This window comes from Mobula hypostoma, chromosome 3 (assembly GCF_963921235.1).
Source record: "Mobula hypostoma chromosome 3, sMobHyp1.1, whole genome shotgun sequence".
Classification (NCBI taxonomy): Eukaryota; Metazoa; Chordata; class Chondrichthyes; order Myliobatiformes; family Myliobatidae; genus Mobula; species Mobula hypostoma.
The window spans coordinates 10,175,735-10,190,836 of record NC_086099.1 but is presented as its reverse complement, the minus strand read 5'-3'; the positions used below and the strand labels follow the sequence as shown (position 1 = coordinate 10,190,836).

The 15,102-nt window shown below is 42.7% G+C and overlaps 1 protein-coding gene across 4 annotated transcripts in view; it reads right to left on the bottom strand.

Moving 5' to 3' along the window:
- The window catches only part of c3h18orf54 (chromosome 3 C18orf54 homolog), a 63,626-nt gene that overhangs the window by 2,188 nt on the left and 46,336 nt on the right, over positions 1 to 15,102 (bottom strand). For 3 of the 4 annotated variants that reach the window (XM_063042630.1, XM_063042629.1, XM_063042631.1), the window contains exons 7-8: positions 13,256 to 13,329; positions 5,404 to 5,578 (exon numbers count right to left, since the gene is read on the bottom strand). In XM_063042630.1, coding sequence (XP_062898700.1) covers positions 5,488 to 5,578; positions 13,256 to 13,329 — 165 coding nt within the window. In that variant the 3' untranslated portion in view covers positions 5,404 to 5,487. Of the gene's footprint in view, positions 1 to 5,403; positions 5,579 to 13,255; positions 13,330 to 15,102 lie in introns of those variants that run through there. The other variant, XM_063042633.1, reaches the window with a different exon arrangement.

The following is a 15,102-nucleotide window of genomic DNA, read 5'->3' as shown; positions in this document are numbered from 1 at the left end:
TCCCAGCTTAAGGACAGCTTCTGCCCTGCTGTTTTAAGGCTATTGAACAGTTCCCTAGTATACAAAAATGGACTCTTGATCTCACAATCTACCTCATTATAATCATGCACTTTACTGTTCACCTGCACTGCACTTTCTCTGTAGTTGCTACACTTTATGTTGCATTGTTATTGTTTTACCTTGTTCTACCTCAATGCACTGTGTAATGATTTGCTCTGTATGAACTAAATGCAAGACAAGCTTTTCCTGTACTGAAGGTCTACCCCACTAGCAAGTTGCTGGATAGCGGTGGAGCTCAGCACGTGCTTGTTGCAGACCAGATCATTGCCTGCACTTGCCACCCAGGGGAGAAGGTGTTGGAAACAGTGCGTGAAGGCAGTGCACGGTTTAACAGATGGTGCAAAAGATTGCCTTGGACATTTCTCGTGATCACAAACCCTGTTGGGTATTGGTAATGTAGTATTCTGCAATTCTGGCTCATTGGCAAGACTGACAGCAGGAAACTGTACGGTCTCAGTTGTATGGAACAGGCTGTCCATCCTGGTCGCCTGTTGCAGCCGCCCAGGTGATTAGACGCAGAGACGCTGCGGGAGAGAGCAGAGGTGTGACTGATGCACCAGGGTCCGTGTTGGGTTGGGGGCTAGCCGATCCCATTGCCATTGCCCTCCAGTGTTTGCTCGGCAGAAGACAAGCTGAATTGCGTTCGTCTGCAGCTGCACTAGCAAGATGAGGCGTTGCTGCGTGCTCGTCTTTGCAGAAACGTGGCTCTGGGCCAATTACCCCATGCACCATCAATCTTCAAGCCATCCTGCTCAGACTTGGGCTATTTTTTTTGTGTGACTGTATGCTTTTCTGCTATTCTAACTATATATACTATATGCATTATGTAGTGTGCTGTGTGGGATTGTTGGTACTGTGATGTGCAACTTGGCCTCGGAGGAACACTGTTCCATTTAGCTGTATACATGTGTATGGTTGAATGACAATAAACTTCACCTTGAACTTTAATTATGACTAGCTTTATTCCAGATGCCTTCATGGAATTTATAAACATAACTCAATATCTGTTCTCCCTGTTGTTTTTGAAAGGTGCAACTGTTCGGGTGGAGTAGAGATATGTTCCTACACTCCTTCCCTCTGCTGGCCTTCAGGTCACCTTTGGACAAGGTGTAGCACCTGCTTAGTCCCCCTCCATCAGGATCATGTGAAGCCATAGGAGCAGGTGGTGGATGAACCACCATGGATCACCATGGAAAGACATTCAGATGATACTGACTCCAATTAAAGGCATCCGTTAGTCTTGCGAGACCACGGATCTGCGCCTGGAAAGTCTTCGCTCTCCAGGGCGCAGGCCTGGGCAAGGTTGTATGGAAGACCGGCAGTTGCCTATGCTGTAAGTCTCCCCTCTCCACAACACCAATGTTGTCCAAGGGAAGGGCATTAGGACCCATACAGCCTGGCACCAGTGTCGTCGCAGAGCAATGTGTGATTAAGTGCCTTGCTCAAGGACACAACACGTTCCCTCAGCTGGGGCTTGAACTCACAACCTTCAGGTCACTAGTCCAATGCCTTAACCACTTGGCCACGTGCCCACAATATGTTCTGTGTATTTGAATTAATTTGCACTTTTGCAAGTTCTGTGGATGTATTCAGCAGAAGAAAAAACGATGGATTAGCGTAGTTCCTATTGACGTCAGCTCAGCATATTTTTTTTTGTCAGGGCCACACAGCAATGTAGTGGTTAGCACAACACTTTTCAATGCGGGCGACTCAGTTTCAATTCCCACCACTGCCTGTAAGGAGTTTGTACATTACCCCCGTGACTGTGGTTTCCTCCCACATTCCAAAGACATACCCGTTAGTAGGTTAATTGGTCATTCCAAATTGTCCTGTGATTAGAGTCAAGAGTTAAATTGGGGGTTGCTAGGCAGCATGAGTCGAAAGACCTAACTTGCACTATATGTCAATAAATAATTAATTCTGATCATCTTCCTGTAAATTTTTTAGCATTTTGTTCCTTCAAAAGTAGAAATGCTTTGCAATAAATGTAAATTATTAAATTGCTGGGAAACAAATGAGCTGCATTGTCAGTGAATTTACATTTTCCTCTACATATTCCACCTCGAGTCTTTCTTCCACCCATCCAGAGTACTGCATACGAGGACCCTCAGCATTGTCAATGATCCCTCCCATCCGTCCAACCTCCCAGCATCTGGCAGGAGTTACCGTAGCATTAGGACTGAATCGAGCTTCACTGCCCAGGCTGTGTGACTGCTGAACTCCCTGTCACCACCCAGGTCTCATCATATATGAAGTATCAGTAGCATCATACTGTTTACTTTTTTTAAATTGTCATAAATGCACCTTATTATTTGTTAAATTATTTATGGTAATATGACAATAAACCTGAACTTAAAATACATTACTGTGCAAAAGTCTTAGGCACACATGTTGTTAGGGTGCCTCAGATTTTTGCAATGTTCTGTATCTGTCAATGTGGAGAGCAGGTTTGTAAAGAAAGTTGAGAATGGCGAGGGTGGAGTGCTGTGGGAGGGGTGTGGGACAGATGGTAGAGGAAAAAGTGCCAGGAGCCGGGGGGTTGGTGCGGATGCAGACACGCCCAGCCTTGAGACACCAGGCAAGGTCATTTGATTCCAAACAATTGGTTTATTGATCTTTACAGAATGTCCCTCTGGTGCTTCCCACTCCCTCCCCTCTTCTTTCCCCCTTTCCCAACCATGATTCCCCTCTCCCTGTCCCCTTCTCACTCCACAATAGAGACCCATATCAAGATCAGGTTTATCATCACTCACGTGTAATAAAATGTGTTTCTTTTGTAGAAGCAGTACAGTGTAATACATAAAATTACAACAGTACTGTGCATAATTCTTAGGCACCCTAGCTATATATATGTGCCTAAGATTTTTGCACAGAATCAGAATCAGGTTTATTATCACTGGCATGTGACGTGAAATTTGTTAACTTAGCAGCAGCAGTTCAATGCAATACATAATCTAGCAGAGAGAAAAAAAATAAAACATAATAATAAACAAAGAAGTAAATCAATTACATATATTGAATAGAACATAGAAAACATACAGCACAATACAGGCCCTTTGGCCCACAAAGCTGTGCCAAACATGTCCCTACCTTAGAACTACCTAGGCTTACTCATTGCCCTCTATTTTTCTAAGCTCCATGTACTCATCCAGGAGTCTCTTAAAAACCCTATCATTTCCGCTTCCACCACCGCTGCCGGCAGCCCATTCCACGCACTCACCACTCTCTGCGTAAAAAACTTACCCCTGACATCACCTCTGTTCCTACTTCCAAACACTTTAAAACTATGCCCTCTCGTGCTAGCCATTTCAACCTCGGGAAAAAGCCTCTGACTATCCACATGATCAATGCCTCTCATCATCTTATACACCTCTATCAGGTCACCTCTCATCCTCCGTCGCTCCAAGGAGAAAAGGCCAAGTTCACTCAACCTATTCTCATAAGGCATGCTTCCCAATCCAAGCAACATCCTTGTCAGTCTCCTCTGCACCCTAAATAAATTTTTAAAAATGTGCAAAAACAGAAATACTGTATTTAAAAAAAGTTGAAGCAGTGTCCAAAGCTTCAATGTCCATACAGGAATCAGATGGCAGAGGGGAAGAAGCTGTTCCTGAATCGCTGAGTGTGTGCCTTCAGGCTTCTGTACCTCCTACCTGATGGTAACAGTGAGAAAAGGGCATGCCCTGGGTGCTGGAGGTCCTTAATAATAGACGCTGCCTTTCTGAGTACTGTACAGTGAAATAAATAAGTGAAATCAATATTAATACTGGTACGTTTAATTACAAAACTAGCATGTAGGTAATCTATTTAGAGATACGGCACAGCAAAAGGCCTTTCTGGCCCAATGAGCCCACACTAGCTAATTACACCCATGATGTGACCAATTAACTTACTATCCAGCACATCTTTGTAACGTGGGAGGAAACTGGAGCACCTGGTCACAGGGAGAACACATAACATCTTTACAGAGAGCTGCAGGAATTGAACCCAAGCTGCTGATGCTGTAAGGCGATACACTAACCTGCTGCCCCTTCCCACTCAAAGTTCAAAGTAACTTATTATCAAAGTATCTGTATGTTACCATACACTACACTGAGATTAATTTTCTAGCAAACATTTACAAGGAAAAAAACATTTTCAAGGAAAACTATACATAACCAGAGAAACGCACAAGACGCTGGAAGAACTCAGCATGTCAGGCAGCATCTATGGAGGGGAATAAATAGCCGATGTTGCAGGCAGAGTTCTCTCATCAGGAGTCGAAAGGAGGGGGACAGATATTCAGGCTCCTGTCCCCTTCCTTTACAGTACTGATGTAGGGTCTTAGCTCAACAGGACTGTCATAGGAAAAGTAGCATCCATCATCAGACACCCCCCATCACCCAGGTCATGTTCTCTTCTCACTGCTGCCTTCAGGAGCCTTGGGACTCACATCACCAGGTTCAGGAACAGATATCACCTCTCAACCATCAAGCTCTTGAACCAGTGGGGATATCTTCACTCGCCCCATCACTGAACTGTTCCCACCCCCATATGGACTCACTTTCAAGAACTCTTCCCCTCACATTCTCAGTATTTATTGCTTATTTACAGTATTTATAGTCATTTCATTCTTTTGTAATTACACATTGCATCCAACAGGACAAACAGTCTTTCATTGATTCCATTATGATTCTTGGATTTATTGAGTACATTCGCAATGGATGTGTATGGTGTTATTCATATACTTTGATGATAAATTACTCTGAACCCAAGAATTGACCTTGTCCACCTCCATTTCCTTAATGAGGACTGGCTCATGGCTTCTTCCTTCTGCAGTTAATAATCAGCTCTGTGGATTTGCTGACGTTGAGTAAGAGGTCGTGCTGTGGCCACATCCTGACGAAGGGCTTCGGCCGAAACGTCCACTGTTTATTCCTGTCTCGAGCTGTTGCCTGACCTGTTGAATTCCTCAAGCAGTCTGTGTCCTTAAGATAAAAAATTCATCCAAGCAGGGTTTATTACTTTAAAAGAATAGAATTTGGTGTGAAATGGAAGTATGGTTAAGGTGGTCTCTCCTAGCTATATTTCTTTTCCATAGATGGTGCTGATATGGTGTGCGGCCTCAATGGAAATCATCACATATTCCCATTTAGAACCACTACAGCTGAAATTCACAGTTACAGCATGGGTATTCAGTAAGCAACATCCTCACTACCTACTTAATATTTTTTATTTGTAATTCATCAATTTTTTATGTAATGCAATGTATTGCTGCCACAAAACAAGAATTTCACGACATCTGCCAGTGATATTAAACCTGATTCTGATAGGGGACTCTCACATCACAACACATTAGCACAGTTTGATCCATTAAGCATTATATTTATTTGGTTAAACTCCACACTATAGATATTATACAATAAAATATCTGCCCCAGGTTGCTTCTCAATTACATTGATCACTCTGCATTTCTTTTTTCTTCTTGGCACCGATATTATCAACCAACTCCTTCAGATGATTCAGGTGGTTGAGTGCCCTGATGAGAGAAAACATTTCAGCTGTCATTATATCCTCCATCCACACACAATTGCTCTTAAAACAAAAGATTTGTATTTAAATTGTTACAGACCTAGCTGGATCTAGACCAGCTAGGGTCTAGCAGAGGTAATTAAAATATCCTTAGCCACAGGTGAGGTGCCAGAGGATAGGAGGATAGCTAACATTGCTTGTTCTGTTGTTTAAGTAAAGCTCTAAGAAAAAGCCATGGAATTATAGGCTGGTAACTTTCACGCAACTGATGTTAGGCTCACCAGCCTATGATTTCCTACAGCGGAACAACATTAGCTATCCTCCAATCCTCTGGCACCTCTCCTGTCACTGAGGATGATTTAAAAATCTCTGCTATAGCCCTGCAATTTCTGCACGTCTCCCGCACAGTCCGAGGAAATACCTTGTCAGCTCCTTGGGATTCATCCACCCTAATTTGCCTCATGATAGCAAACACCTCCTCCTCTGTAAGCTGTATAGGGTCCATGACCCAGCTGCTGTTTTGCCTCACTTCTATAGACTCTGTATCCACCTCCCAGGTAAACACAGATGCAAACAGTCAATTTAAGATCTCCTCCATCTCTTTTGGTCCCTTGCATGGATTACCACTCTGAACTTCCACAGGACCAATTTTGTCCCTTGCAATCTTTTCACTCTTAACATATCTGTAGAATCCCTTAGGACTCTCCTTCACCTTTCCGCTTGGGCAACCTCATGCCTTCTTTTAGCCTTCCTGATCTCTTTCATTAAGCATTTCTCTTGCATTTCTTATACTCAAGGACCTCTTTTCTTCCTACCCGCCAGCACTAGTCTTGCACTTCAGAATATCACTCTCAAACCGACTGTAAAATTCTTTGGCATGACCTTTACCTCCAGTCTTCCAATTAACCCAAGTCACTGAACTTTAAATAACCTGTACTCTGACATATTGTTCCAGAAGTACTTGCTGCCCTGAGAGCACTTTAATTTATTAAGCTGGAATTAAAGAATGTGCTCTACAAATTCTTGTACAAAGTCTCCAATAAAAGATAATACTCTCAGTATAAAATGGCTTTATAGTAATTACTCAACAGATGAGGTAGCCTGATCTCTGATAATTTACAGCAATTAACTGAACTCAAGGGAATAAGCTATATTTAATAGATATTCCAAAGACATACACTCAGTGGCCACTTCATTAGCTACGTCCTGTACCTAATAAAGTGGACATGGAGCGTATGGCTCATGTCTTCTGCTGCTGGAGTCCATCCACTTCAAAGTTCAACGTGTTGTGCATACAGAGATGCTCTTCTGCACAACACTGCTATAACACATAGTTATTAGGGCTTGTCTCCTTCCTGTCACATTGAACCAGTCTGACTATTCTTCTCTGACTCCTTTCATTAATAGGTGCTTTCGCCCACAGAACCACTACTCACAGGATGGTTTTTTTTTGATTCTTGAACTCTGTAAACTCTAGAGACTGTTGTGCATGAAAATCCCAGGAGATCAGCAGTTTCTGAGATACTCAAACCACTCTGTCTGGTACCAATAATCATTCCACAGTGAAAGTCACTTAGTTCACATTTTTTTTCCCTATTCTGATTGATCTGAACAAAAACTGAACCTCTTGACCATGCCTGCATGCTTTGATACATTGAGTTACTTATTTGTTTAGCAACACAGCATGGAGTAGAACCCTTCTGGCTCTTGGAGCCACACCACCCAGCAACCGCACAAACCCTGATTAACCCTATCCTAATCATGGAAAGATTTACAATGACCAATTAACCTATCCAGTATGCCTTTGGACCATGGGAGGAAACTGGACAGAGATTCCTTACAGGAACAGTGCTGGAATTGATCTTGGAACATCAGATCGCCCCAAGCTGTAAAGGTGTCATGCTAACCGCTACGTTACCATGGTGCCCAGCAGCTGTTGCCACATGATCAGATATTTGCATGACCGAGCAAATGTACAGGTTTACCTCATAAAGCAGCCACCGGGTGCAATTTCAAGGTGAGAACAAAAGAGTTTTAATGTGGACTTCAGGGATTTTCATTTAAAGCAGCTCAATGAGTGGCTGATATCTGGAAATTACTGCCAGAGAAGATGGTGGAATCAGATACTATCACTAAATTTAAGAAAGATTTAGACAAGTACTTCAATTGGCGAGGCAGGTGCTACACCTTGCCCAAGGGTGACCTGCAGGCTAGCGGAGAGAAGGAGAGACTTACACCTCCTTCGGTAGAGATGTACCCCCACCCTGTCATTCATTATCCCTCTCAATATTTCAAACACTTCTGGGTGGGGGCAGGGGGTGGTCAGAGCTTTGCTGCTGCTTGTGCATGGGAGAGGGCAATAGTGGGGGCTTTGCGGTGTTAACATTTTGACTGTCACTCATTCTTTGGGGCACTCTTCCCTTTCATGGATGTCTGCGAAGAAACAGAATTTCAGGATGTATATTGCATACATTTCTCTGATATTAAATGTAAGTATTTAACTAAGAAGTTACCCTTCAGTGTCCTGCACTCCAATGAATAAAGTCTCAACCTGTTGGACCTTTCTCAATAATGCAGCCCCTGAACTCCTGGCAACATCCTCGTAAGTCTTCCCGCTTAAGGATGACACTCTAATAACAGGATAACCAAAACTGTACACAATACTCCAGGTGCAGCCTCACCAACACCTTGTACAACTGCAACAGGTGCATCTCAAAGATGTGTGCTTTGCCCACTCTCCTGTCACCCTCTCTACACCCATGGCTGTGTGGCTAAGCACAGCTCAAACACCATCTATAAATTCACTGATGACACAACTATTATTGGCAGATTTTCAAATGGTGACAAGGAGTGCGAGAGATCAGCAGGTTAAGTGGTGTCGTAACTACAACCTTGCATTCAACGTAAGACCAAGGAATTGATTGTGGACTTCAGGAAAAGGAAGTTGGGAGAACGCACACACCAATCCTCATTGAGGGGTCAATAGAGGAAAGGATGAACAGCTTCAAGTTTCTAGCTCTCAACATTCCTGAATATTGATACTGGGCCAAACATGTTGATACAATTACCAAGGCGGCACACCAGCAGCTGAATTCCATTAGGAATGTGAAAAGATTTGGTATGTCACCAAAGACACTAGCAAATTTCTACAGATGTACAGTGGAGAGCGTTCTGATTGGTTGCATTACTGTCTGATATGGAGGGACCACTTCGCAGCATTGGAAAGAGCTACAGAAAGTTGTAAACACTGCTTGCTCCATCATGGGCACGAGCCTCCCCACCTTCGAGGGCATCTTCAATAGGTGATGCCTCCAGGCGGCAGCATCCATAATTAAGGACCCTTGCCATCAGGGATATAAGACCATAAGCTATCAGAGCAGAATTAGGCCATTTGGTCCATCGAGTCTGTTCTGCCATTTCATCATGGCTGATCCATTTCCCTCTCAGCCCCAGTCTCCTGACCTCTCCCCGTATCCATTCATGCCCTGACTAATCAAGAATCTATCAACATCTGCCTAAATATACACAATGTTGGGGAGGTTTTAAACTAATGAGAGGCGGATGGGAACCCACACAGAAAAGAAGAGGAAAGTGATGCAGAGACCAAAGCTAGAGTTAGTGAAGAAAAAACTGAGAGTGCATAAAAGTAAAAAGCAAAAATCGCATAGGTCACTAGAATCCAAAAGGACATTGAGTATAAGGGCACTTTATCTAAATGCCCGTAGTATTAGAAACACGGTTAGTGAACTTGTGGCATAGATCAGTACCAAGGCATATGATTTAGTGACCATTACAGAAACCTGGTTGCAAGGTGGAGATGACTGGGAATTAAATATCCAAGGGTATCAGGTAATACAGAAAGATAGGCAGGAAGGCAGAGGAGGTGGGGTGGTGCTCTTGATTAGGGATGAGATCAGGGCGATTGTGAGAAACGATGTAAGATCTACGGAGCAGAATGCTGAGTCGATCTGGGTAGAGATTAAGAATAGTACAGGGGCAAAAAAAAAATCACTGGTGGGTGTTGTCTATAGACCACCTAATAAAAATATTGCAGTGGCAGAGGCGATTAACCAAGAAATATTTCAGGCTTGTAAGAACGGAATGGCAGTTGTCATGGGGGATTTTAACTTCCACATAGATTGGGTGAATCAGGTTGGTGAAGGAAGTCTTGAGGAGGACTTCATAGAATGCATCCATGGTGGCTTTCTTGAGCAGCATGTTAGTGAACCTACAAGGGAAAATACTATCTCAGATCTAGACCCGTGCAATGAGACAGGTAAGATTAACGATCTTGTAGTCAGGGATCCTCTTGGAAAGACTGATCACAGTATGATTGAATTTTGCATTCAGATGAAGGATGAAATAATTAGATCTAAAACTAGTGTATTATGCTTGAACAAGGGAGACTACAACAGGATGAGGGAGGAGTTGGCTAATGTGGATTGGGAGCACAGGCTATTTGGTAGGACAGATGAGGAACAGTGGAATATTTTCAAAGAGATTTCTCACAGTGCTCAACAAAAGTATATTCCGGTCAAAAGTAAGGACAGTAAGTGTGGGGAGAGCCAGCCTTGGGTGACTAAGGAAATAAAAGATAGTATTAAATTAAAACCTTGTGTGTACAAAGTCGCAAGGAGTAGTGGGAGACTGGAGGATTGGGAAAACTTTAAAAAGCAACAAAGAACAATTAAACAAGAAATAAGGAAAGGGAAGATAGAGTATGAAAGTAAATTATCACAAAATGTAAAAACAGGTAGCAAAAGTTTTTATAAATATATAAAGCAGAAGAGGGTGGCTAAAGTCAACGTAGGTCCCTTGGAGGACGAGAAGGGGAAATTGATATTGGGTGATAGGAAATAGCTGAGGCATTGAACGACTATTTTGTGTCGGGTCTTCACGGTGGAGGACATGTCTAATATGCCAAAGAATAATGTTATGGACGAAAGGGGAGGTGAGGACCTCAATAAAATCACTGTCACTAAAGAGATAGTGATGAGCAAACTGGAGGGCCTGAAGGTAGATAAGTCCCATGGTCCTGATGGGATGCACCCCAGGGTGCTGAAGGAATTGGCGGAGGTTATCGTAGACTCGTTGGTAATCATTTACCAAAACCTCTAGACTCTGGGCAGGTCCCAGCGGATTGGAAGACAGCAAATGTCACACCACTTTTTAAAAAAGGATGTAGGCAAAAGACAGGCAACTATAGGCCAGTTAGCTTAACATCTGTAGTCGGGAAAATGCCTGAAGCTGTCATTAAGGAAGAATTAGCAAAACATTTAGAAAGGAGTGGTTCCATTAGACAGATGCAGCATGGATTCAGAAGGGGCAGGTCCTGTTTGAAAAACTTACTGGAGTTCTTTGAGGACGTAATGAGTGCAGTGGATAGAGGGGAACAGGGGGATGTTGTATACTTGGATTTCCAGAAGGCGTTCGATAAGGTGCCGCACAAGAGGCTTATAAATAAGATACGGATGCATGGAGTTGGAGGAAGTGTATTGGAATGGATAGTGGATTGGTTAACCACTAGAAGGCACAGAGTTGGTATAAATGGGTGTTTCTCCCGTTGGCAGTGAGTGGGGTGCCACAGGGGTCTATGCTGGGCCCGCAGCTGTTTACCATTTATATTGATGATTTGGAAGAGAGGACTGAGTGCAGCATCGCAAAATTTGCTGATGACACTAAACTGAGTGGAAAAACAAATTGTACAGAGGATGTGGAGAGTCCGCAGAGGGATAACTGATTAGGCTAAGGTCTGGCAGATGGAATACAACGTTGGTAAATGTGAGATCATCCACTTTGGAAGGAATAATAGAAGAGCAGATTATTATTTAAGTGGTGAAAGATTGCAGCATGCTGTTGTGCAGAGGGACTTAGGAGTGCTTGTGCATGAATTGCAAAAAGTTGGTTTGCAGGTACAACAGGTTATTAAGAAGGCAAACGGAATGTTGGCCTTCATTACTAGAGGGATTGAATTCAAGAGCAGGGAGGTCATGCTGCAACTATACAGGGTATTGGTGAGGCCGCACCTGGAGTACTGTGTGCAGTTCTGGTCTCCATACTTGAGGAAGGATATACTGGCTTTGGAGGCAATGCAGAGGAGGTTCACCAGGTTGATTCCAGAGATGAAGGGGTTAACCTATGAGGAGAGATTGAGTCGCCTGGGACTATACTCTCTGGAATTCAGTAGAATGAGAGGGGATCTTATAGAAACATGCAAAATTTTGAAAGGGATAGATAAGATAGAAGTAGGAAAGTTGTTTCCATTGGTAGGTGAGACTAGAACTAGGGGACATTGCCTCAAGATTCAGGGGAGAAGATTTAGGACGGAGATGAGGAGAAACTGTTTGTCCCAGAGTGGTGAATCTGTGGAATTCTCTGCCCAGGGAAGCAGTCAAAGCTTCTTCACATTTAAGATACAGTTAGATAGATTTTTACATAGTAGGGGAATTAAGGGTTATGGGGAAGAGGCAGGTAGATGGAGCTGAGTTTACAGACAGATCAGCCATGATCTTATTGAATGGCGGGGCAGGCATGATGGGCCAGATGGCCAACTCCTGCTCCTATTTCTTATGTTCTAATGACTCAGCCTCCACAGCCACCTGTGACAACAAATTCCACAGATTCACCACTCTCTGGCAAAAGAAATTCCTTCTCATCTCCGTTCTAAATAGACGTCCCTCCATTCTGAGGCAGTGTCCTCTGACCTTAGACTCCTCCACCGTAGGAAACATCCTCTCCACATCCACTGGCAGCAGTAATGAGAAGGCATCCATATGAATTCTTCTCATTAATACCACCAGACAGCAAGTATAGGAAACGGAAGACACACACTCAATGAGTTAGGAATATCTTCTTCCCCTCCACCATCAGATCTATGAACACTACCTCACTATTCCTCCTTTCCACTATTTATTTTTTTGCAATTTATAGTAATTTGTGATGCCTGCATTGGACTGCTGTCAAAAACAACAAATATCATGCTGTAAATCCGTGGCAATAAACCTGATTCTGAATATATGGGACCAGAGCATATTGGAGAGTTAGACCACGAGGTATATATTTGCACAATTTGTCTTCTTTTGCACATTGGTTGTTTGTCAGTCTTCTGTGCAGTTTTTCATTAAATTCTATTGTATTTCTTTGTTGTATTGTGAAAGCCTGGAAGAAAATGAATCTCAGGGTGGTAGACGGTGATATAAACTGTATGCAGTTTGATAATAAACTTTCTTTCAACTTCAACAATGTTATGAATGAACAACCTGTATGTAGGTTGCTACTCACTGGTTTGGACAACTGGATGTAACAATCTCCTACAGTCCAACAGTTTGTCTATAGGTCAAGGCACACTTAATACTTAAAGATAAATAAATATTAGCTTTATTTATCATAACTACATTGGAACAATGAAACGTACAGTGAAATGCATTATTGGCACCAATGGCATACAGTACAAGGATGTGCTGAGGGCAGCCCACAGGTATCGCCATGCTTCCAGCATCAACACAGCCTGCTCACAACTTACTAACCCTTACTAATCTGTATGTCATTGGAATGTAGGAGGAAACCTGAGCACCCAGAGAAAACAGTCACGGGGAGAATCTACAAGCTCCTTACAGACAAGAGCTGGAATTGAATCAGGATCGCAAGCGCTATAAAGCGTTGCGCTAACTGCTCACTACGTTACCTTTGCAATGACTTGCTGCCAGGAGCCTCTTCAAAATCCAGGTCTTGAGTCTGAGATGTAATGTTTTCAGGTATCTGTTTAAAAGAAAAAGCACTATTTTAACAATTATGGTATTGCTTTGCACTGCTGTAACTATATGTTATAATTATGTGGTTCTGTCAGTGTTAGTCTTTGGTTTGTCCTGTTTTCTGTGATATCACTCCGGAGGAACATTGTATGCATTTCTAAATGACAATAAAAGAGGACTGACTGCTAATCTAAAAAGTGCATCAAAACAATAATTATACTTAATATATTTTAAAAAATCTCAGCACTAGTTTGTAGCACATTGGCAGAACTCGACATGTCAGGCAGCATCTCTGGAAGGAAACCTATATCCAAACAATAATGAGTCAAAATCAAAGCAAATTTATTATGTCACCATATACTACCCTATATGAAGGATATAGATAGGGTAAATGCAAGCAGGTTTTTTCCACTGAGGTTGGGTGGGACTATAACCAGAGGTCATGGATAAAGGGTGAAAAGTGAGAAGTTTAAGGGGAACACGAGGGTAAACTTCTTCACTCAGAGAGTCACAAGAGTGTGGAATGAGCTGCCAGTGCAAGTGGTGGATTAGAGCTCAATTTCAACATTTAAGAGAAGTTTGGATAGGTGCCTGGATGGTAGGGGTATGGAGGGCTATGGTCCCTGTGCAGGTTGATGGGAGTAGGCTGTTTAAATACTTTGCCATGGACTAGATGGGCCAAAGGGCATGTTTCTATGCTGTACTTTCTTATGGCTCTACCCTGAGATTCATTTTCTTGCAGGCATTTACAGGAAAATAAAGCCGTACTGATAGAGTAGAGGGGTAGGTAACTATGGGTATCGACCAAGAACAATGATTAGCTAATGATCAATACTGTCACTGGGCAAGTCAGAAAGAAACCCTACCCATCAACAGGTGATGTACTAGACGTTGTTCTCTGAAAATGCTAGAACATCTCAAGCTATAACTAAATATGGGAAGGATAGCGTAGGGGACAGAACGTTCGAGGGAAAGGGGAAGGTGTCAATATAAGGAAATAATGGTGCATCCAGGCTAGCTTTGGCAGAAAGTAATTATAACTAACCAATGATGATTTTACATCTAATAGTATATTAGCATATGATCGAAACTATTAACATGTGATCCAAACTATCCTAAAACTGTCTTAACTCACGTAATTGTAAGATTTCCTGCCTACGCGATGATCACTGTTATAAATTGTGAAGAATTGTGATATTGGGGAGGGTAGTGTCCAGACTAGCTCTTTGGGAGATCAATCTGTAACTTCCCCCATAGCATGCTATGAATAAAGAGTAAAGTTTGATAAAGTATTGCTTGTTTTATTGAGTTCGTGGTATTTGCGCTCTTGCGTCGGGTCGATCCACCATGACAGTTGAGTTGAGAAAAAACTTTTTCACCCAGAGAGTGGTGGATATGTGGAATGCTCTGCCTCAGAAGGCAGTGGAGGCCAATTCTCTGGATGCTTTCAAGAAAGAGTTAAATAGAGCTCTTAATGATAGCGGAGTCAAGGGATATGGGGAGAAGGCAGGAACAGGGTACTGATTGTGGATGATCAGCCATGATCACTGTGAATGGCGGTGCTGGCTCGAAGGGCCAAATGGCCTACTCCTGCACCTATTGTCTATTGACAGTACAACAGGATTTATGAAACTATAAACAAAAACTGGCAACCAATGTGCAAAAAAAGCATTATTTGTTTTTATTGGATATACCCATTTGGAATAGGTCCATTGGGTCCTTCGAGCCACGCCGCCCTGCAACCCCTGATTTAACCCTACCCTAATTGCGGAACAATTGA